The following is a 23,736-nucleotide window of genomic DNA, read 5'->3' as shown; positions in this document are numbered from 1 at the left end:
ATATATATATTTTAATTATTAATTCTAAGATTCAACATTAACAGCAATGTTTATATTATTAATTAAATAATTTAATTGTTTACGTGTTGATCACTTGATGTTCAATATATATTTAAATATTTAATTTTACTTACATTTAGTAAACACATGTTAATTATATATATATTTATTGAAAATAAGTGACTATTTTAGCGTGTGCTTTTATTATGTAATTTCTCGCCAGATTTCGCGAGATTACAGCGGAGCCGAGCATGTGCGACAACGAGAGCAGGGTTTCGCGCGCTGAGCCTAAACTCCAGCAACGCGCGTAAGTGACGCGCGGCCCGACCAATCAGCGAGCGGCTCGGAACTCCGCTCCTCCAATCAGCGGCGCGCCGTGCCCGCGGCGGGAGGGGAACACGTTGTTGAACACACTTTTATTGATTCGAGCCCTAGGTTTAGTGTGTTTCTCAGCGGGGTTGAACTGTAACATAAGTGCAACGTTTTTACACTTTTAACGCTTTTATTGAATTAAAGTCACGTCTTCTGTTCCCAAGAGGAAGTTTACAGGTAAAGATCCAGTTTCGGTTTTTATTTAAAGTTATTAGTTATGAAATCGTGCGAACGCGCCTTATTTTACTGTATAAATATGAATAAACTTGTATATTTATCGTGTGCATGTTAATATTTATATAATTGAAAATGTAATATTTATATAATATTTAGTGCTTTTCACACGTTTCTGTCTTTGTCTTTTGAATGTATTTATATTGGCCAAATATCCTAAAGTAGGAATTCTGAATGGTTTGTGCTACTTAAACTAATTATATGTAATTTAAAATAATAAATGATTAGTAATTCCACTCGTCTTCAATTTGTCTTAGTTTATGTTTGTAATTTAAGAGTTTTTGATTCAAGACCAGCCACGTCATGAACAGCGCACAGCCCCTTAATTAAATTATTCCCGTTTGAAGTGACTGATTCCTACCAAAACAGCTCAAGTAAGTTAGACTCATTTATGAAGGTCAAGACTCATTCCAGCTTCCTGTTGTTGGTTTAAAGTCGTCAACATAAAGACTGATGTTATTTCACCCACTGCAGTGCCATTGAGTGACGTTAGGGGTCTATTTCCGCCAATAACAGGCTTGATTTGGAGAGCTAAGATGTCAAAAAAAATTTTTTTTTAACTATTATACACTACTTCGCCTGTAGGAATGGAGAATAAGAAACTGAATCTTGACCGGTAGCATGGTGATACCATGGTTTGTACCATTGGTAATGTCTTGTTTGGGCACATACCTTGGTAAATTTACATATTTTGGGCATGCACCATGGTAATACCATGTTTTTCTGGCATGTAGCTCGGTAATACCATGTTTTTCTGGCTTGTAGCTTGGCAATACCATGTTTTTGGGGCACATACTTTGGTAAAACCACATTTTGGGCATGCACCATGGTAATACCATGTTTTTCTGGCATGTAGCTTGATAATACCAAGTTTTTTGGGCACATACCTTGGTAAAACCACATAATTTGGGCATGCACCATGGTAATACCATGTTTTTCTGGCATGTAGCTTGGTAAAACCATGTATCTGGGCATGTGTCCTGGTAATACCATGTTGTTGTTTTTTTTGCCATGTACTTTGGTAATAGCATGTTTGATGGGCATATACCATTGTAAAGCTGTGTTTTTTGGGTATGTACCATGGCAAGACCACTTTTTTTTTTTTAGGCATATACCTTGGTAAAGCCATGCTTTACATTAGTGTTCTTTAGCGTATGTTTGTAATACCATTGTAATCATTTAGTCTCATTATATACACCTACTCCATATTTGGACGTTCATGGAAAACTTGTAAATTGGAAAACTAATGGAAAATATTGCTCAAATAATGTTGAAATGAAAGTATCTTGGGTTTTACCATTCGGTAGCATCGCTGTATCATGCTAATGTGTGGCTTTTTTGTAAAGGTAACACAACTCTACATTCGTAAATTCGTAAAGAAAGAGATTGCTATAAAGCAGCTTCTCAGAGTATCAACCCTAAAAGGGCTGAAGGAGACGAATGAGGAAAAAGCTGCCTGTGTTGCTCACGTCACTGTGAAACGAACACCTTTTTCCTGCTCGTTTGAAGGTCTTGGCTCGGAGCCATTGTCTGAACTATAAAAAGCAAGGCGGGAAACGATCTCACTCGCTGACGTCGCTCGTTGCAGGTTTGCCGCCATGTGGATCCAGGTGCGCACCATGGATGGCAAGGAGACCCATCGGGTCGACTCTCTGTCCAAGCTCACCAAAGTGGACGAGCTTCGCGTGAAGATCGCCGAGCTCTTCACCATAGAACCCCAGAGGCAGCGACTCTTTTACAGGGGCAAACAGGTTCAAAAACCATTTTACTTCTCTAATGTGGGCAGAGATTGGTTTTATCTGGCTTATAGGGGTCTGGCTTACCCAAAAATTTAAATGGTCATTTACTCACCCTCATGTCAATCCAAACCAGAACGAGTTGCTTTATGTTAAACATAGAAGAAGATATTTTGAAGATTGCTGGTAATCAAACAGTTGGTGGTTACCATTGACTTCCACAGTAGGGGAAGAAAAAACATTGATTGCAAACAGTCGTCAAAATATAATCTCTTTATTTTTGGGTGACCTATCTCTTTAAATTGATGAGGTGATAAAAAAAATTAACCAGTGTTTTGTGTGGTGTTGTTCTAAAGTTGTCTTTGTCATTGATAGATGGAAGACGGTCACACGCTCTTCGATTATAACGTTGGGTTAAATGACATCGTGCAGCTTCTAGTGCGTCAGGCACCGCTGCCGAAGGACAAAGAGGCCGAGCTGTCCGACTCCGACTCTGGCTGCGGATCGGCCCAGAGCGAGTCGGATAAGAGCTCCACGCACGAAGAGAGCGACAGCCAGAGCGCTGGGACCTCTGGACACACCGACGCGCCGGACCTAATCCACCCTGGATTTGGCTTTTACAAGGTGAGAAAATCATTACTTTATTAGACACCGTGTCACATCTGATAGGCAAAGTGTCGATTCCACTATAAACATCTCGTTGGCCTCAAGTGATTTTAATTATATAACAAATTAATTTTTAATTAGCTTTTAGCTTTTATATAATATTTTTAAAATGTTTTGTTTGTAATATTTACATACATTAAAGATATTTAAATTGTGTGTATATATATATTTTTTGTTACGTTAGGCTCTTAAATCTTTTCTTGATTGTTAAATTTGTGTAATTTGGTTAAGCATTTGTAAAACCTTTTTTTTTATTTTTTTGCATGAACTTCTTGTAAAATCACTTTGTGCAATTAGTTGCGTTCAGTGAGCATATTAATTAGCATAATTGTTGATTCCACTATAAACGTCTTTTCATTTTGACGTTTTTCTTGCTAAGTTTGTCTCTTGTATTTTTAAATCATCTACAAACGTAATGATTTAAATGCTGGTATGAACAAACTTTGTTTCTTTTTTTTGGGGGATAGTGAATGTTTTGTTTGTACCGTAATATCTAAAGATAAGATATTTATACTAGTGCTGTCAATCGATTAAAAACTTTAACTAGATTAATCACACATTTTTTCTGTGATTAATCGCAATAAAAAAAGAAATGTTTTTGTACATTTTTAATATATTTTTTAATGTAATAATTTCACAGTTAATCAAATTAATGTAGAAACAACATAAAGACAGTATATTTTAAATACTTGTTTAAATGGCATCTTTTTATGAATGAAGGCCAGTATTACTGATATTAATACAGCTACTGATTTTTCAAAAATATAACTGTTTTTAATTTAAGTAAACCTAAAACAATGCTAACATAAACCCATAATAAATGTCATGTTTACTCCTGCCCTTCCTGTCTTAACAGTTAGGAAATATACATAAATTTAATAAAGTTATCAAAGTTATATGCAGTATGCACTGCATAAACTATAAATTAAATAGTTAATCCTTATTAAAGCTACAAAAGTTATTTAGTCAAGAGTAGCGAGTCATTTTCTCTGTTCCCTTTGTTCTTTAACTTTACTGACAGGAAGCTTTATTGGCTGCTGTCCCTTTAAGAGCAGAAGACACGCGGATCTCACCGTTTATATACTGTCTATGGATCTCGCCTCATTCTCTCACAACTCTTTTTGTTCATTTTAGACTTTATATAAATCATTTAAGATTGCTCTTATGAGGATAATCGACAAAACTGACACTTTGGGATGTTTATTGTTAGTTCAAGCGCAAGAGAACTGGATTCTGGCGCCCTGTCTATGCATTGTGTGTGTTTGTGTGTGTTTGTGTGTGTGTGTGTGTGTGTGTGTGTGTGTATGTGTCACATAAGGGCTTTCACAGACAGCGCATTCTCTTTTGTCTTGCCGCGCTTGAAATGTTTAAAAGCATTTAAATGAATAAGAGCGTGATCATATAATGTAAAGCTAGCCAACGGATGGCAGAAAATACGGATGCTGCGTTAATTGCGTTAAATATTTTGACATGTTAAACCAGACAAAAATTAATCGCATGCGTTAACGCGTTAACGTTGACAGCACTAATTTATACAATTAAATTAATTTTTACTTTGTAAAATTAAATTCATTTTAATTATAGTTTTTATAGTAAAGTTTTGTTTATATTTACAGTACACTTAGCAGACGCTTTTATCCAAAGTGATTCAGTATTTAAATATTTTAAAGATATTTAAAGTTTTTTTGTTACACTAGGCTCTAAAATAATTTCTAAATTGTAATTTATGTGTAAATCATTCGTAAAGCGTTTGTAAAACCGTTCTGATGTATCCAAACTAATGTTTAATATTAGTTAAAGTCACTTTTTACACAAGTTGTTTCGTTCACTTAAGAAAAATGACAAATGTGACAACTTGCATAAAATGACTCTAACTTAATAAATTTTTTTGGCAGATTGTTGCGTATCGATTTGCATTATATTGATTCTACTTCAAATGTCTCACTGGCTTTTCCCCATCAGATAGTAAATGTAATTTTTTTTACTTTTTTCCAGATAAATGAGTTCGTGGATGCTCGAGACCTAAACATGGGTGCCTGGTTCGAGGCGCAGATCATCAATGTGACAAAAACAACAAAGTCTTCGGATGAAGACGTAGGCACTGATGGAGAAGAGGAGATCATTTACCACGTCAAATACGAAGAGTGAGTTTAAATATTTAGTTACTGTACATATCGCATTAATCCTGATTGTGAAACTTCTTCTCCGATGCAAAAGAATCATGCATAATAATGGCAAGAAACCTTTTTATATCGAGTCCTTGTGAGCTGAATGCAAAAACAAATATACAATGTAATTTACAACATCAACATTGAGAGAATCTTTCTGCAAGTGAAATAGATTTTATAATGTAACTATACCCAAATTAATCTGAATCAAATATCTTAAATGAATCACTGAGTCATGAATCAGTCCAAGTTGACTCTTTTTCCATTGAAGAGTTTTTGAGTTAAACACTCAGGGTAGGGCTGGGCGATATACAAAAAAAAATGATATCTCGATATTTTCAAATTTTTTACGATATTCGATATGTATCTCGATATGTTTGCATTTAAATAATAAAAAATAAAACATGATTTTCTTTTGCCCATAAAAAAAAAAAAAAACATTTAGATTAAACAGCTAATTTAAGCAGTTAAAAAATCTAGACGAAGAGATCACTTACTGCTTTTTATTAATGAATACATGTAGGCCTATATGTAACTGAAGCAGTGCAAATTAAGTAACAGTTACAGAAAGTGCATTCTGTCAACTTTTTAGTGCATGCAATTCACAATTTAAACTATGCAACTGGGATAAGTATTTTATTTAAATTTTTTAACAAGTTTTTAAGTCTGTCAACTGTCTGTGGTTTTAAGAGAAGCTCTGTGGCATGAAACTGTTCCTACTGACACTAAAAACCCTCTTAGATGGGGAGCTAGTTGGTGAAGCACATAGCTATTTCTTATATATAAATATATATAAATGAATACCAAAGACTTTTGCATTTTCTCTGTCTATATTATGGAAACTGGTAAACATATCAGTGAAATTCCCCAATAGTAATTCCAAATGGCCATAGCCTATGTTTCTCTATTCAAACATCAGCGGTCGAGTAAGTGCATTTATTTTGCCATCACAAATGCAAACAATACAGTTGAAATCTCACGACAGAACACAGACTGGCTGAACGACGCTTTCATTAGATCGCTCAATTCCAGCTTGTTAGTGTTTTCAGATTAGCGTCGGCGGCTCTTCCGCAATGAGGAGTGAGCACGTGCGCATGGTTGCCAGATTGCTTAAAATAAGCAAACACCGGGCAGAAAATGTATTCTTGTAACAGTGGAGCTCTGATTGGGAGATTTAAACTCTTGTTATCTGGCAACCGCTATCATTACAGCTCTCGTAGTAGAGGGGCGTAGAGCAGTCAGCAGTTACAGGTTCCTTTTTTGGACATTCGGCGCGTTCTTTTGGGAAAGCATGCTTGAATTTGAAATATTCGATATTCCCGACATATTCAAATTGTACATCGTCGTCAAAATTATTCCGATAGTATCGGTAATATTCGATATATCGCCCAGCCCTAACTCAGGGGCGCCAATACACATCTTCTGTATGAGTACAAACCCCCCACACCAACAAAAACACAAGAACAGGAATAAAAAACAAAACAAAAGCGATCTCGTATGTAAACGTATGCATTTGAAAAAATTATACGATCATTAGCAGTAGACAGCATATAAATGAAAAATGCATAATGTTATGGAATAAAATGATCAAGGAAGTTGTGCATGACTGTGTGCAAGCTTTGGAGGTTACTGGATTTATGCTTTGATAATCATACTGAATTAAAATAGAATAAAATTATAATTTTTTTGTTTAGAAGTAGAGGCTTTGATCTTGGTGTGTTGCATATTCAAATATTCATACACCTAAATATACTGTTGGCCATCAATTTAAATTTTAGTGAAAATCATCAAAATTGCTGGCAACTTTTATGTTGGCGGGGAAAGATTCACTTTCTGAATCTCAAGTTGTTTTCAGTCAGATGTTTTTATGGCCTAATTTTAAGGTTGAATCGACTTAAGCTTTTAAGGCTTTTAAGTTTACTAACAACAGACATGCCTGACTTTCTTTTTTTCCAAACCCGCTGAAATGATCTACAAAATATAGGGTTTTTCCCCTCCAACTTTGAACTGATTTTATCATAGTGAACACCTGGATTCATCATTGAGCGCTTCATGCACCTGTTACTGTCTCCAAGTTTCAGTCTTTCCTTTCATCTGCATCTTAAACCGTTCATCACAGACGGTCTGTTTGATCATCCCACGCCAGTGGCTGTTATTCGCGTGGGTTTGCTCTGTGCAGTTACCCTGAGAATGGCGTGGTGCAGCTGCGCGGGAAAGATGTCCGTCCGCGAGCGCGCACCATCTACCAATGGCACCAGCTGGAGCAGGGCATGATCGTGATGGTGAACTACAACCCTGATGAGCCCAAGGAGCGCGGCTACTGGTACGACGCCGAGATCCAGAGGACGAGGGAGAAGCGCACCCAACGTGAGGTTTACGGCAAGATCCTGCTCGGGTAGGCCAACATTTAGACTTTTAAAGGGATAGTTCAACTAAAAAAAGACAAATCTCTAATTTACTCATCCTCCAGTTGTTCCAAATGGGCTTCTATTCTGTTGAACACAAAAGATATTTTGAGAATTGTTGGTTACCAAACAGGTTACCAATTGTTGGTTACCAAACGGGTTACCAGTTGTTGGTTACCAAACGGGTTACCAATTGTTGGTTACCAAACAGGTTACCAATTGTTGGTTACCAAACGGGTTACCAGTTGTTGGTTACCAAACGGGTTACCAATTGTTGGTTACCAAACGGGTTACCAATTGTTGGTTACCAAACAGGTTACCAATTGTTGGTTACCAAACGGGTTACCGAAAAGAGACTGAGAAAAGAAGGTCAGGGAAAAATATGTAGATGGTAAAATCTCTTTGTGCATTTTTCTTTTTCTACTTTGTAAGAAAATGTTTATTTACTATTTAGGTTTTTAAGGTATCTAATATTTTGATACTTAATATCCATGATCTAAATATAAAATGTTGTCATTTGGAAGTGTGTAGGACTTCTTGCATTATTATGCTGTTACATTATGATTATACACTCTGTGGCATAAAATGGTCATGTAGAATTATCACTTATCGCAATTATTTCTGGGGCAATATATCGCACAGCAAAAAGTTATCGTGACAGGCCTGTATGGAAGTCAAAAACTGCCAATCAATTCTTTGGTTACTAAGATTCGTTGAAATGCATCTTTTGCACTTCCTTAATCCAAGCTTTTAGCCAAACAAATGCAAGTGTGGTTTGACCAACATTTTATTTGTTCAGTCGAGTTCAGTTAGCTAAACGTATTTGCATTAATTGCAACTTCTTAAGAAAGTTGTCTTGTTCCATAAGGAAATATAACTAAATATTGTCTATTTCACTATAAATGTCTTGCTGACCATTTTTTATTGGTCTAATGTTTGTTTCTAATTTGAATTATGTACAAACATTATGATTATTTTAAATGCGTAGTTAAATATGAACTTAATTATGAAGTTTTACTATGCAATTAAAATGTATGTTTCAACAAATTTAAATCCAATTGTGTGTTTTAGGTATTAAAAATATTTAAGTTATTATTTGTTTAAATCTCTTGTAAAGTGTAAACTCAAAGGAATGTTTCAAAACACTTTGTACATAATTTACAATGTAAATTATGTACAAATTAGCATTAATTTCTCATGAAAATCGCCTTGCATTTATTTTATTTTCTGTTGGTTTGCTACAAAAAAACAAAAATAAAACAAAGTTTAATTACAATATTTATTATAGCTATACAGAACTTAAATATTGTAATTATTTCAAACGTTTTATTATACAATTAAAATCACATTTAAAAATATACAAATATATTTAATGTAATTATTTCATTACTTTAATTACTCATTAATTCGTAAGTAAATCTCTAAAAGAGTTCATAAAACAAATATCAAACTACTTTTTATGCAATGTTGCATTCAGTTAACACAACGAATTTTATGTTAATTGCTCATGAAATCCTTTTAAAATTGTCTATTCCATAATACTTTTTCTTTCTGTTGGTTTGTTCAGTTATTATTTGTTCACAAAGTAATTATTTATCTAGAAATGTAATTTATACAGTTAAAATGGTTTAAAAGATATTTAAAATTGCATTGGTTCCACTATAAATGTCTTGCTGTTCGTTTTTATTAATGAACATTTTCTACAGAGATGCTGGTGATTCTCTCAATGACTGTCGCATCATGTTCGTAACCGAAATCTACAAGATCGAAGAGCCGGGAAGTTTGGAGGGTCCAGGGGCCTCTTCTGACAGCCCTCTCAAGAGTGAGTCTGACTTTGTGTCGTTTCGATCCAACATTTACATTTTGCGGTATTCTGACTTCGTATGTTGAGCACAAACTATAAGGTGCCTCGTTTTTGTCAAATCAGGGTCAAATGGACCTGAGTGCAAGGTCTGCAAAGACGACCCGAAGAAGAACTGCCGCATATGCAACTGTCACGTTTGTGGCGTGAAGCAGGATCCCGACAAACAGCTGCTGTGCGACGAATGCGACATGGCTTTTCACATGTACTGCCTGAACCCGCCACTCACCACCATCCCCGAAGACGAGGACTGGTAAACAATTTTATCTAATAGTTTTGTCCTAAGCAGCAACATATCAACACTTGAGGGATTTGAACCAACAACCTTCTGGTGACGTCAAAAAACTCGCAAAGTTTCTCAAATTTATCTATGAACTTATGTATTTTAATTGTATAATGACGAAAGTTTGTTAGTTAACTTTTTTGGTACCGTTTTGTTTACACGATATTAAAGATATTTAAAAAAATTACATAGGTTAGTGTAACAACCTTTAATATAATTTGTAAATTGCAGAATTAGTTCTTCTGACGAAGACTGGTAAATTAGTTCTCTGTAACTAATTGGTCATTTAACACATTCTTCCAAAGTAACATAATTGACTCTTGAGGGATTTGAACCAACAACCTTCTGGTGACAAAGTTTCTAAAATGTATCTACAAACTTAAATATTTGAATTGGATACTGAAAGTTTGTTATAGTTGACATTTTCCATACATTTTCATTTTTTTTTTTTTTTTTTTTACAAGATTTAAGTATGTTTAAGATCTTTAAAACAATTATATAGCTTAGTGTAACAATCTCTAATATTGTAAATTGCACAATTTGTGTGAATCGCTTGAAAAAAACATTCTTCTGACGAAGACTGGTAAATTAGTTCTCCGTCACGAATTACTCATTTAATACATTTTTCCAAAATAACAATAAATTGACTCTTGAGGGATTTGAACCAACAACCTTCTGGTGACAAAGTTTCTAAATTTTATCTACAAACTTAAATATTTGAATTGTATAATAAAGTTTGTTATAGTTAACATTTTCTATACAATGTTTTCTATAATATTTTAAAATATTAAAGCTATTTAAAACCATTACATAGGTTAGTGTAACAATTTTTTATATAATTTGTAAATTGCTGAATTTGTGTAAATCTGTCACAAATTGCTCATTTAATACGTTCTTCCAAAGTAACATTAAATTGACTCTTAAGGGATTTGAACCAACAACCAACAACAAAATTGTTCGCTTTAGCTACAAACTTAAATATTTCAATTTTATCAAAGTGGACTACAGCGAACTTTTTCTTCATCGATTAGACTTTGCATAGATTTGTTACACTAGGCTCTAAAATGGAATAAATAAAATTGTACAAAGTGTTTGTGTTGAAGTGAAATAAATTAAGAAAGTGAAACAGAGCGACTCTAAAACTGCTAAAAATTCAAAGCCAAAAATCTGAGTAAGTTGTTTCAAATTTTAGGTTGATATCTCAAAAAATGAGCTTTCAGTGAGATTTTGTTTGGGCGCAGTACCAAACATTTTCACTAGGTGACAACCAGACTCCATTACTGCCCATATAAGGTCGCCTCCATTTCCATAAGTGTTTTGAGTGATCTGAACCATTTTAATTTTTCACAATTTTCATACAATTTATGAAGTAGATATTCTATTCATAAGTAATATGGGAAGTTTGGCAGATTTTGAAATTAATCCAACCTCTAAGAAACATAAAAAGAACACGTATGTGCGGTATAGCTCGCTGCCACATCACAAATGGTGAATCTATAATTTTTTTCTTTATATTTAAAACATTTTCATATCTTTTATTCTAAAATAATTGAATGGATGATATCTTTTGAACACTTGGCATGAAAACAAACTGAGGTTTCAACCATTCTTTCATGATTTTTCATGTTCATTGCTATTTCAAAATAAAGGTCTGAACACGCCTTAGGAATATGAAATAGAGCCCTGCACGGGCCTCAAATCTAGGCCCGAGCCCGGCCCTGGCCCGAGACGCTCAGGCCCTAGCCCGACCCGTGTCCGACAGCTCATCAGAATTATCAGCCCGAGTCCGACACAAGCCCGTGTTTTTATTTATTTATTTATTTATTTTATTACACAGCAAAAGCCTGCCCTATTTGCAACAATTAAAAAAGGGGTCAGTTTTGTGTTATGTTTCTTTTCATTTCTTTATCAAGTTAATTTAGAAAAATGTTTGGAGCATTTTTTAAAATTAAGATTTACGTTAATCAGCCGAGCCGACAGCGAGTAGCCTAAAACATATTTAATCAATTAATCCTCTCAAATTAACGCTAATACTTTACTTGGCTACAATAAAATCCATAGATCTAAAACACTTCAAGCATATCACACAGACAGTTAGTTTAACATATGTTTATTTATTAAACCACAGTGAGTAAAATAAAATAAAAAATTGAAATACTGAGGCAGGCTCGCAACAGCGCTCGCAAACGAAATGAGAAATAGCCTACAATCTAAACAAATTAAATTAATTAAAAACAAACTTGCAGGTTATCTTACCTCAAAAATGCACCACAGAACATGTCCATTATTTTTCCTTTAGTTTCCAACAGTTAAACGAAAATAAAGTCCAGTCAAATGAAAAGTTAGAACAGTCTCTTACAGAGCATCGTGGAGAGAGTGTAAGGTTTTAACCCAGTCCTCCTCTCTTCCCGCTGCGCTGAAGACACGTTCGCTGCTTCCGACGGGACACTAAACACAGAGCGAGCCAGTCTTGACAGTTGCGGTAGCAGGGTCTCGTGCAGCACATCTCGTCCATCACCTTCCATGTTGTGATTGAGGAGCATGTATTGCTGTACTTCATCGTCGTCATCCTCGTCCTGCTCCACAATGTTTTCAAACTCGGCCAGCGCTCTCTTCTTTGCTGCGTGGCCCGCAACAAAAGGTGCAGACACAGAAATGCTCACCGCTGCATGAATCATCATTTTATTATTATTAGTTGGCCAACTAGGCTATGATTAATACATTAATTTAGAGGCCTATAATAGCTACTACTACAATAAGTGGATATAAGTGAAGTATAATCGTGGGTCGCGCTGACGGAAAAGCGTGCATGCGTGAGACTGTCATGTCAGTATGTCAGTGTAATTATAACGGGTTTGAAATATCAGATTATGAAAGTTATGAGGTTATGAAATGTCTATGTTTGTTTTTCTATCGTCGACGTCAACTTCTCATTTTTTTTTTATTAATGTCTAAAAATATAAATAGAAGGATAACCCAAAAAAGGCCCGAGGCCCGGCCCCCATGTGAGCTATAACGTGAAAATTGGCCCGAAGCCCGGCCCTAGGGGCATAAATAAGTCGGGGCGCATCGGGCTTGGGCTGAAATGCATGGCTTTAATATGAAAATATTATTTTTGCAAATTGATAAATTACGGCTCCTCTGTAATTTATTTTGAAAATCATTCGCCAAATATGAAAACTAGAGTTTGTAAGCTTTCAAATGATATATAGTTTGTCAAGATTAGTTTGTTTAGTATAGGATATTACTGTTTTAAATATGTAATGATTTTGGGCCCGCCGGTGACACTTAAGAGGTTAAAGTTTGTGTAAATGTAACTACAAACTTTATTATAATTGTATAATGAAGAAAATGTATTCGTTAACTTACAAAGTTGTTTGTACAATATTTAAATATATTTACAATATATGTTAAACTAAGTTTTAAAATTCATGTTCATAAAATAATTGCATATTTCTCCGTAATCAATTACTCATCATTTATCCAATACATTTCTCCAAAGCAACAAAAAAATCGACATTTGAGGGATTTGAACCAAAAAACTTCTTCCAAAATCAAACCACTGTTAGCTTTAGCTCTGTTTTCATGTTCGCAAGGGTTCTCAAATTTATCTACCAACTTAATTTAATTATTTAATGAAGAAAGACAACTTTATGCAATATTAAAAGTATTTAAAACTATTAAATAGTTTGGTGTAACTATCATTTGTAAATTGATGAATTTAAAAAACAACAACAAAGTGTTCATAAAACAATTCTTGTTACGATTTCTTCACTTATTACTTGTCTTTCATCTTATACGTTCATTCAAAGCAACATTAAATCGACTCTTGAGAAATTTGAACCAATAATCTTCTGGCAAAATAAATGTGCAAAATGTTTGTAAAAAGTTGAAGTTTTTGTCTACATTTAATTGCTCATTAAGCCATTGCGCAAATTGTTTGACCAAATAAAGCATAAAAAAAATACATTTAAACCTGTCAATTCCACTATATATGTCTTTTTTCGCAGGTATTGTCCTGAATGCCGTAACGATGCCAGCGAAGTTGTTCTCGCAGGAGAGAAGCTGAAGGAAAGCAAGAAGAAGGCCAAGATGGCGTCGGCGAGCTCGTCCAGTCAGAGGGACTGGGGGAAGGTGTGTTTCAGACGGACGAATGCACAGACACCGGTGTGGGATTGGTTCACATGAAGCGTTTATGAAACTGGTGTCGTCTTTTGCAGGGTATGGCGTGTGTCGGCCGCACTAAACAGTGCACCATCGTTCCCTCCAACCATTACGGCCCTGTTCCTGGAGTCCCAGTGGGAACGCTGTGGAAATTCAGAGTACAGGTGGGCATCTCTAATCCGCTCGAGTTCATCTGGTTCATAGACACAAACCCTAGAAAGTGTTGTTTTATTAAAAATAAAATTTTACAATTTTTTTTTTTTTTTTGTGACCCTGGACCACAAAACCAGTAATAAGGGTCAATTTTTTGAAATTGAGATATATACATGACATGAAAGCTGAATAAATGAGCTTTCCATTGATGTGTGGTTTGTTACGAGGACGATATTTGGCCGAGATGCAACTGTTTGAAAATCTGGAATCTGAGGGAGCAAAAAAATAAATATAAAACACCGAGAAAGTTGCCTTTGAAGTTGTCCAAATAAAGTTCTTAGCAATGCATATTACTAATCCAAAATTAAGTTTTGATATATTTACGGTAGGAAATGTACAAAATATCTTCATGGCATAAAAGAAAAATCTATAATTTTGACTCGTACAATGTATTTTTGAATATTGCTACAAATACACCCTAGAGACTTCAGACTGGGTTTTTTTGTGCTCCAGGGTCACGTTATTTTTTCACTCATAGCTTCCATTATTATTTTAATATTGAAGTAAAAAGTCAATTTATACAGGGCTCGGAGTTAAGCTTTGCTTGTCCGCCATTCACTTGTCAGCGTAATAATAAAAAAAGTTACTTTTCCGGGTATTATTTTAATCGCCATATTTGCCTTAAATTGATTGCTGTTACACTTTGGAGCAAAATGATCAATAATGTCAAAAATGTAAGTCAGTGTATAAACTCAGTATCACATTTGCAATCGTGCTGAATGTCGTGAAAACATGAGTCTTAGCCGTGTGATTTTACATATATTATATAGAATATTTATCTTTTATTTTATTTTTTCTACTGCAGTATGTTTGTACACGTTTGTTTATTTGCATGTATATATATGCATGTTTAAAGTGTATTTTTATTTTTGAAGAAGAAATATTTTAGAATTTTTTTTGAAAGTTTTAGAATTTTTATCACGTTAATGTAAAAAAAATCTTGTGATTTTATAAATAGTTTTTGTTTGTTCGCTGGTTTTTATTGTATTTGTTTGTTTGTTTTTAAATCGTATTTGCCACGAAAATAGCCTTTGCTGACATAAAAAAAAAAAATTATATATATATGTCAGTTTCCATTATTAGTACTAGTTTTAAGTATTCGTTTTATTTAAAAAAAAAAAAGTAAAATACATTTTTTTAAATTATAATTTCCATTAGTTAAATAATGGAATACAACTATTAAATAATACAAAATAAAATGTAAAATGTTTATTCTGTCTTATCTAAATGATGCATTTCTACAAACTTCACAATTAGCTTTAATTTACTAATCATTTATTACACAATTAAAGTTTAGTTTATAAAGATGTTTGAAACGATTGCATAGTGTTTGTTACAAATTTCTGTAAAGTTTTATAATTACCAAGCTAATAGTTAATTTGATCACCGTTTTATCATAAAGTAAATTACGCTACATATTTAATATTTTTTAAAAACTGTTTTACACACTTTAAGTAGTAAATGTACTCATTTAGATGTTCACTTATTTAAAACGATTTAGACGCAAGTGTTTTTCTTTTACGCCGCACTAATAATTCAGTAGTTAAACATTGAAAATGTAAGTCCCAGTAATCATGAAAAAATTACATTAGTCTGTCAAAAGGTGAGTGTGAGCCCTGTTTTTTTTCACAAGATGAACGTGATCTTGTGTTTCTGACGTTCAGGTGAGTGAGTCTGGCATTCACAGGCCTCACGTCGCTGGGATTCACGGCAGAAGTAATGACGGCGCTTACTCACTGGTTCTTGCCGGAGGATATGAAGACGATGTGGTACGTCTGCAGATTCTCGCCCCCAAACCGTCCTTCGAGAAGTTCCTCCCTTCCTCTCTGTTCACCTGTGACTCTGTCTTTATCAGGACGATGGTAAGGAGTTCACCTACACGGGCTCCGGGGGTCGCGACCTCTCAGGAAACAAGCGGACGGCCGAGCAGTCCTGCGATCAGAAGCTCACCAACATGAACAGGTGCGAGAGAGCAGTCGAAAAACTTACGCGATGCGATGATAAACCAGTGTTCAGAAAGAAATGCAATATAAAATATGGATTAGTGATCGTTATTGTACACTGAACCATGCAAAACAATGACAAATAAGTTTTAATATTTAATAACGAACACTATTTTAATTTATTTATTTTTTAATTATTTATTTATTTTTAATTTGTGACTGTCACATAGACTGCCAAGTTAATAAGTGTGAATGTTTTTAAATTATTTCATAAATCATAGAAACCCTAAAAAGTACTACTTTTATCATAAATTATAAAATTTAGATTTTAGTTAGTTTAATTAGTTTCCATTATTAGTAGTGTTTTATATGAAAATATATTATTATATAGTATTAGTTTAATAGTTAATAATACTAGATTTTTGATCATGGAAACCCTAAAAGTTATTTGTTTTATTATTAAAAAGGATAAACAAGGAAAAATGAGTTTTAACATTTAATAATTAAATTATAACTTAACTATTTTGATCAAAGTTCAATATTCAATTTTTTTTATTATATTACAGTGATATACACTGAACCAAAAAAATTAAAAACAAACACTTGAACTGAATTCTTCTATATTGTATAATACACTCTAATTTATTTATTTTTTTACCATCATTAGTATGATTTAGTTATTTAACCTATTTTTATTTATTTTATTATAGACACATTTTAATACGCAATCATCTGTCCTGTGAATAAGATCTCATCCAAATGAAGCATGTTTTTAACACGCTTAATAAATAACATTGTAGTTGGATCATGGCTTTTAAATCATGTGGAATTATTACCGTTTCTTACTGTTATACGAAGATGTTTTTTAGAAATAATTTGGAACATAAGTGTTAAAGATGTAATGAATATTGCATCAAACGTGGACAAAAATTGGAAAGATTTTGTGTGAATTCTCCTGTTTTTAAGGCTTTATAGTTGTTGTTTGCAGGGCTCTTGCTCTGAACTGCAACGCGGCGGTGAACGAGAAGGAAGGAACTGAGGCCAAAGACTGGAAGGCTGGGAAACCCGTGAGAGTCGTGCGCAGCTCTAAAGGACGCAAACACAGCAAGTTCTGTCCTGAAGACGGCAACCGATACGATGGCATTTACAAGGCGAGCCATTCCTGGTGTTTTGAGCATGATGGGTCTTTACAGGGTTTCTGTGTATATTAAACCACTCTTAAAGTCTTAATGCACCCTTCCACAGATTAAACACTTTTAAAAGGTCTTAAATCAGAGCGGGAAGTTTTTCAAATTTACATTTTGCATTGCACTGCAAAAAAAATCAACATCTTCCTCCATATTTTTGTCTCGTTTCAGTCCTAATATAAGTGAACAGTAGAGCATTATTACATTTCCTGTAAATGCATGTGATGGACCTTGAAATTGAAGCTTATGCAATCCTTAAAAATATTTTGGTTTGCAGTAACAGTAAAAAAAATTAAAAAAGGGTCGTGAGGTAGGTCTATATATATATATTTTCTTTTTCAAGTTTCAATGTATAAAAAAAAAAAGTACATTTTGGTGATGGTGATAAACAGGAGTGCAACATTCTCGAAAAACAATAAGCAGAGTGGACTGCCATAACAATGCAAATTATTTACTGCACGCATCAACATGGCTGTGTTTACGATTATAAATTTCAATTATTTTATTGCTTTTGTATTAGTTGTTTGAAGAGTAAAAAAAAATTGGTCGGTCTTAACGCAAAAGTACAACCGGCAAGTCGGTCGGACTAAAAGCAAGAAACAAATTAATAAATTTGAGTCGGTTCTAAATTGACGGTCGTTCGGGTTCCATCAAACAAGAATATTTTTAAGGATGGCCTTATTAATTAGAATTTTATTTAATATTTTTTGTTGTTTCATTTTTTTGTGCATTAAATTGTTATAGTTGTATTTTTTAAATAATTGTTTTTGATTACTTTTTAATGTAGTTTAGTTTTCATTTAAATTGTACTCAATCAAGCTTAATTTTTTTTTTTATTCAACTTAAACATGCATTTGTTATTGTAATGTATAACATTTATTTTAATAGTTTTTTTTGCTCTTTTTACTGATTTAATTATTCTTATTACTAAAATTGCTTAAGGCGAGACACTGCAGGTGAATAGGGCAAAAAAAATAACTAAGTTATCACCTTACTTACCCAGTTGATTGATTACATTGATTATTGCAAACATTTTTTGTATTACAAGTTTTCAAAAATGTTATGTTTAAATATGCAAATGAGGCATTATTTAATGAAATATGTGCTAATTTGCATAAAAGTCTAGTACAAAAATCTGAACACTAGATGAAGTCAGTTTCAAATTTTTGGTTTAATTTTTTTGACATATTAGAGTCAAATGTTTTTACAGAGGGAATTCTGGTTATCTTTTTTTGTCACTCCATAATTCAGAAAATACTTTGAACAGCCAGAAAACAATATATTTTCACAATTTTGGGGGAAATAAAATGTTGTATATAATCAAGGAAAATATATATGAACAAATCCCTCTGTAAAAACCTTCAGAATATAGACAGGAATAAAAATGTCAAGTTTGGTGTGTGTAAGTGCTACTAAGTGGAGATTTATGGCTCAGTGTTGAAGAAAAAACTCATTTTGAGAAAACGGCCTTTAAAAATATGTATTGTAATTGAAATCTATTGACACAAACAGATAAAGTGCTATAAAAGAAACACTTAACAGTGTCTTTTGGATGTTTTCCTTCCACTAGTTTGAAAAAGCACTTTATGAAAAACCAAAAAGCCCAAAATCTCAAAATTGACAGGTGCTTGAAAAAACAGTGTTTTTGCCTGCAGTGTCTCACCTTAAATAACAGTATTCAGAAAATTAAAACTTTCATTCATGCTTAATTTTAATTACATTTGAATTTATCTGTATTTTAGTTCTTTTTATATTGTTTATACATTATTTTTACTAAATTATTTAAATTATATAACTTGAATAAGAAATATAAAATTAATAAAAAAGAATAACTATGCAGACAAAAAACTTTTTAAACTAAAACAAACATTAAAATTGATAAGCAAATAAAAACTAATTCAGAATTTAAATAATCTATAATATTGTCTCAGTTATACTGTAATAAGTTGGAAGTTTTTAGCTTTGAGGTGTTGCTAATAACTCATTTGGACAACATGATGTATTGTTTTCTGTAACTTATTCCTTATCGTCTTTAGTTGGTCTTAAAAGGGTCTTTTAAAGTCTTAAATATACCTGCAGAAACCCTTGATTAATCGCTGTGTTTATTAGGTGGTTAAGTACTGGCCAGAGCAAGGCAAGTCCGGCTTTCTCGTTTGGAGATACTTGCTGAAACGAAACGACGATGAACCGGCTCCATGGACCCGCGACGGAAAAGAGCGCATTAAGAAACTGGGTCTCAGCATGCAGGTAAAGTCTGCCTGATTTCACTCACATTTCACACCTAAATAGTTATTTCCTCATGAGATACGCCCGCTAATCCTCATTCCCCTGTGCTTCAGTATCCGGAAGGTTATCTGGAAGCCATGGCTGCGAAAGAAAAGGAGAAAGAGAACAAAAACGACGAAGACGTTGAGGAAACGCCCACCAAAGGCAAGAGGAAGAGGAAATCCCAAACCGGTAGGTGAAAACATCTTGGTTTAATAAAGAGTAGGGATGCACAATATCGGCCACCATATCGGTATCGGCCGATAAATGCTCAATTTTCTGTTATCGGTATTGGCCCGATAAGAAAATGTGGCCGATATCTTAAACGTGATAAATAATGCATTATTTCCTTCAGAAACACTTGACTTGAGACGACTTGATTGCCTTATTTATGCATTATTTTATTTATTTGTAAGACTTTATGATGAAATTTGGTAATGGGAGAGTGAAACTATTTTTTTAAATGTACACTGTTCAAACTAGGCTGCTTATGTTGAAGTTTTCGGGATGTGGCTTTTAATGATGAGACCTTTTTATAATCTGGCTTTCAGAAAGTACATAAAAATTTGGATATAGGTTTATCGGCCAACTTATCGGTTATTAGCTTTCAAATAAAAATATCGGTTATCGGTATCGGCCAAAATGTTTATATCTGTGCATCCCTAATAAAGACTAAACAAGATGATTACTTAGGGTTATGTCTGTAAGCCTCTCTTTTCTCTATCGTAGTGGACGAGAAGAGCTCTCCGGCCAAAAGCACGCCTAAGAAGATGAAAGTGGAGGCCTACAAACTGAGCAAAGAGCAGAAGTCCTTGATCAAAGAGGACAAGCTCAACAAGAAGCTGTGGGACGAAGCCATGCAGTCTCTCAACCTCGGACCTGTACGTACACACCAGAGTCTTGTGATTTAAGGTGCTCTGAGGATGACTTGTCGGTTTAATGTGTTTGTGTCGCACTTTAGCGCTTCATCAACAAAGTTGAGGAGGTTTTCCTGTGCATCTGCTGCCAAGAAGTCGTCTTCCAGCCCATCACCACAGAATGCCAACACAACGTCTGCAGGGTAAGAGAAAAAAAACACAAACTTGTGTTATATTGCAATATAGACTTTAGAGTGGACGATAGAAAGCCATTCAGTTTTCCTTTGAATGCATGGATTTCATTTATTTCATTTATTCACTTAGCTGACGCTTTTATCCAAAGCGGCTTACAATTGCCACATATGTCAGAGGTCGCACACCTCTGGAGCAACTAGGGGTTAAGTGTCTTGCTCAGGGACACACTGGTGTCTCACAGTGTATTCGAACCCGGGTCTCTCACACCAAAGACATGTGTCTTATCCACTGCGCTAGCACCACCCCATGTATTTATTCAGAATTCCTTGAAATTCTGAATAAATACATAAAATACATGTATTTCAGTTGCCTTTTATTTAGTCATTAATCTTAATTTCATTTTATTTACATGCATTCTTAATTAAAATACAATTTATTTTAAATATACCTTGTATTTTAGTTCTTCATTTTAATCATAGTTTTGTTGGTCATTTAAATTTTGCTTTAAAGTTGCATTTTAGCTGCTCTTTTAAATTATAATTTTGTTTCACATAATTTAATGTATTTTAGTTTTAATTCTGCTTTCTATATTCTTTAATTATACTTCATCTTATTTATTTTAAAATTTCCTTTAAAATTAATATTTTAGCTATTATATAAAATTTTATTATGCTATATTTCAATCACTTTTTATGTATAGTATTTAAATATACTTTCACATTTTATTTATTTTAATGAATTTATTTTAACTGTACTTTAATATTTTAGTTACTATATATATATATATATATAATATTATTATTATTATTGTTGTTTAATAAGTAATTTTTATATACTGTTATTTTATTTTTATACTTTTTTTTAAATGTGTTTATTTTAATCCTAATTATACTTTGGTTTTAATTGTACCATTTTAATTATACTATTTTTCTAATTATAATATTTTACATTTTTTATGTTATTTCTTTTTATGTACTTATTAATAATTTGGTCATAGGCCTGTAAAAAAAAGTAATATAAATTAAATTTTAAAATAAATTAATTTTAAATTTATTTTCAAAATGTGAGTGCGATCTCTGAAATGTATAAACACTGAAAAATTAGCTTGATGTTGTACTTATATCACAATATTGCATTAACATCAAAATAAAAATTTGTGCTTTTAGGGTGCATGAAAACACTTGAGGGTTTCAGATCTTTATTACATATGTGCTAGTTTGTACGTTTATGAATAAGACAACGATTTTCTTCTCTTTGCAGGAATGCCTACAGCGGTCTTTCAAAGCAGAGGTCTACACCTGTCCGGCTTGCCGACATGACTTGGGCAAAAACTACCAAATGACGGTGAACAAATCTCTCCAAGCCATTCTCACCCAGCTCTTCCCCGGATACAGCAGCGGGCGGTGTTGACACTGATGTCGGTGGGACAGAATTCAACGAACGAAACATGGATTTCAATTTTGTTTTTGATATATTTAACACATACATCAGGTTTTTTAAGTTTGATGGAAACACCTCTACCTTGAACACCGCTACTTGATTTAGCCCTGTTTGGTGATCTGCCTCTATCTAGCCACTCGACTTCTATACGTTGTTGTTGTTGTTGTTGTTTTTTCTTCCGAATTGTGATCATGTTATTTACGAGTAAAATTATTCTAGTCGTGTTTTAGCTACAGCCACTTCAAGTGAGGTATCATTGCCTCCTTGTACCCTTCACCAGCACAATGAACCATAGCTATGCACAATTACAATGTACAGTTAATAATTTTTCCCCGCAATTCATTATTACGATGATTTGTACAAAAACGCTGGCTTTAGAATCCTGTTTAAAACGATTCCGTTGCTTTATAAGTGCATTTTACATTTTTACCGCTAACGGAATTCAACGGACGTCAATATTCCAAGTTTTTTTTTGCTATTTGATGTTAACGAGCTTTTGAACGAATGTTATTTAGGATGGTGCTGTAGCAGTAGCATTTTACCATTGTTAGCATTAACTATATTTAAATGAACTATCTATGCACTATTACGATGTTAAATTTTATCACAAGCGGTAATTTGTCATTACGATGATTTATCCAAAAGCACTGGCTCTAGAATCCTGTTAAAACAGTCCCATTGCGTTATGATCAGTGCTATGATGTTTGTGATATTTGTACCACCGTTTATGCTAACTAAATGTAGATGAATTAGCTATGCACTATTTTAATAACTTTTTCGCCATTCATGATGTTTACAAACTTTCGTGCAAATGTTAAGATCTGTAAGTGCCGTACCAGTTCGTTAGCGTTAACTAAATTCAATTGAACTAGCTATGAGCTGTTACAATTTTGGCTAATGTTTTTTTGCAAGCAATAATTTGAGATTATGATGCTTTGTTAATCCTGTTAAAATTATCCAGTTGTGCATGATCTGTGCATTTGACGTTTTAACTGTACCATCATTAGTACACACTTTACTGTTTGATTTTCGCGACACTAATATCCCAACAGGTTTTTCCATCCTTTGTCGTTAACAAGCCTTCATATTAACATCCATGAGTTTAAGGTACTGAAACAGTAATGTTTTTACTGTACAATTGTTAACTTAATTTAAATGAACTAGCTATGCACTATAAAGATGTTTGCAACATTAATCTTTCAACAACTTTTTTGGCCAGCGGTTTTTCGTCATGATTATAACAAACCTTCGTACAAATGCTATTAAGATCCGTGAATTTAAGGTTTTGTAGCTTTACTAGCGCACAATATTTTTTTTACATTTTGGCTTTATTCAATCTTTTATCGTATTGTCTTTATTGGTAGCTAACTATATTTAATCTAGAAATTGATTTTATTGGAAACTAACTAAATTTTATTTAAAAATTGATTCATTTCAACCTATTAGTAATTTACATAGTCAAAAAAACAATTAATGAACTAGCTATGCACTATGAAGACGTTTGCAACGTTAATCGTTCTACTTTTTTTTATCCTTGAATTTAAGGTTTTGTAGCTTTACTAGCGCACAAATCGTTTACATTTTGGCTTTATTTAATCTTTTATCGTACTGTCTTTATTGGTAACTAACTAAATTTAATGTAAAAATAGATTTGTTTTAACCTAATAGTAATTTCCGTAAAAAGTCAAAATGTAAATGAACTAGCTATGCACTGTAAAGCTGTTTGCAATGTTAATCGTTCAACTTT

General features: G+C 33.4%; 1 protein-coding gene across 2 annotated transcripts; it reads left to right on the top strand.

Annotated features, from left to right (window-relative positions):
• Positions 1 to 377: 377 nt before the first annotated feature.
• On the top strand, positions 378 to 22,310 carry LOC132131596 (E3 ubiquitin-protein ligase UHRF1-like). 2 transcript variants are annotated; one of them, XM_059543658.1, is made up of 18 exons: positions 378 to 549; positions 1,192 to 1,241; positions 2,195 to 2,357; positions 2,718 to 2,966; positions 5,004 to 5,152; positions 7,356 to 7,571; positions 9,288 to 9,403; positions 9,509 to 9,695; positions 13,736 to 13,859; positions 13,946 to 14,053; positions 15,767 to 15,871; positions 15,958 to 16,064; positions 17,034 to 17,196; positions 19,342 to 19,479; positions 19,572 to 19,689; positions 20,227 to 20,378; positions 20,459 to 20,557; positions 21,810 to 22,310. In XM_059543658.1, exons 2-18 carry the CDS (start codon positions 1,228 to 1,230, stop codon positions 21,957 to 21,959), a joined length of 2,358 nt encoding a protein of 785 aa, XP_059399641.1. In that variant the 5' UTR covers positions 378 to 549; positions 1,192 to 1,227; the 3' UTR covers positions 21,960 to 22,310. The 2 variants fall into 2 exon arrangements, with proteins under 2 accessions (XP_059399641.1, XP_059399642.1); XM_059543659.1 differs by lacking the exon at positions 1,192 to 1,241 and having other exon boundaries at positions 379 to 549.
• Positions 22,311 to 23,736: the final 1,426 nt, after the last annotated feature.

This window comes from Carassius carassius, chromosome 48 (assembly GCF_963082965.1).
Source record: "Carassius carassius chromosome 48, fCarCar2.1, whole genome shotgun sequence".
NCBI classification, from domain to species: Eukaryota; Metazoa; Chordata; class Actinopteri; order Cypriniformes; family Cyprinidae; genus Carassius; species Carassius carassius.
This window is presented reverse-complemented; position numbering and strand designations above follow the sequence as displayed.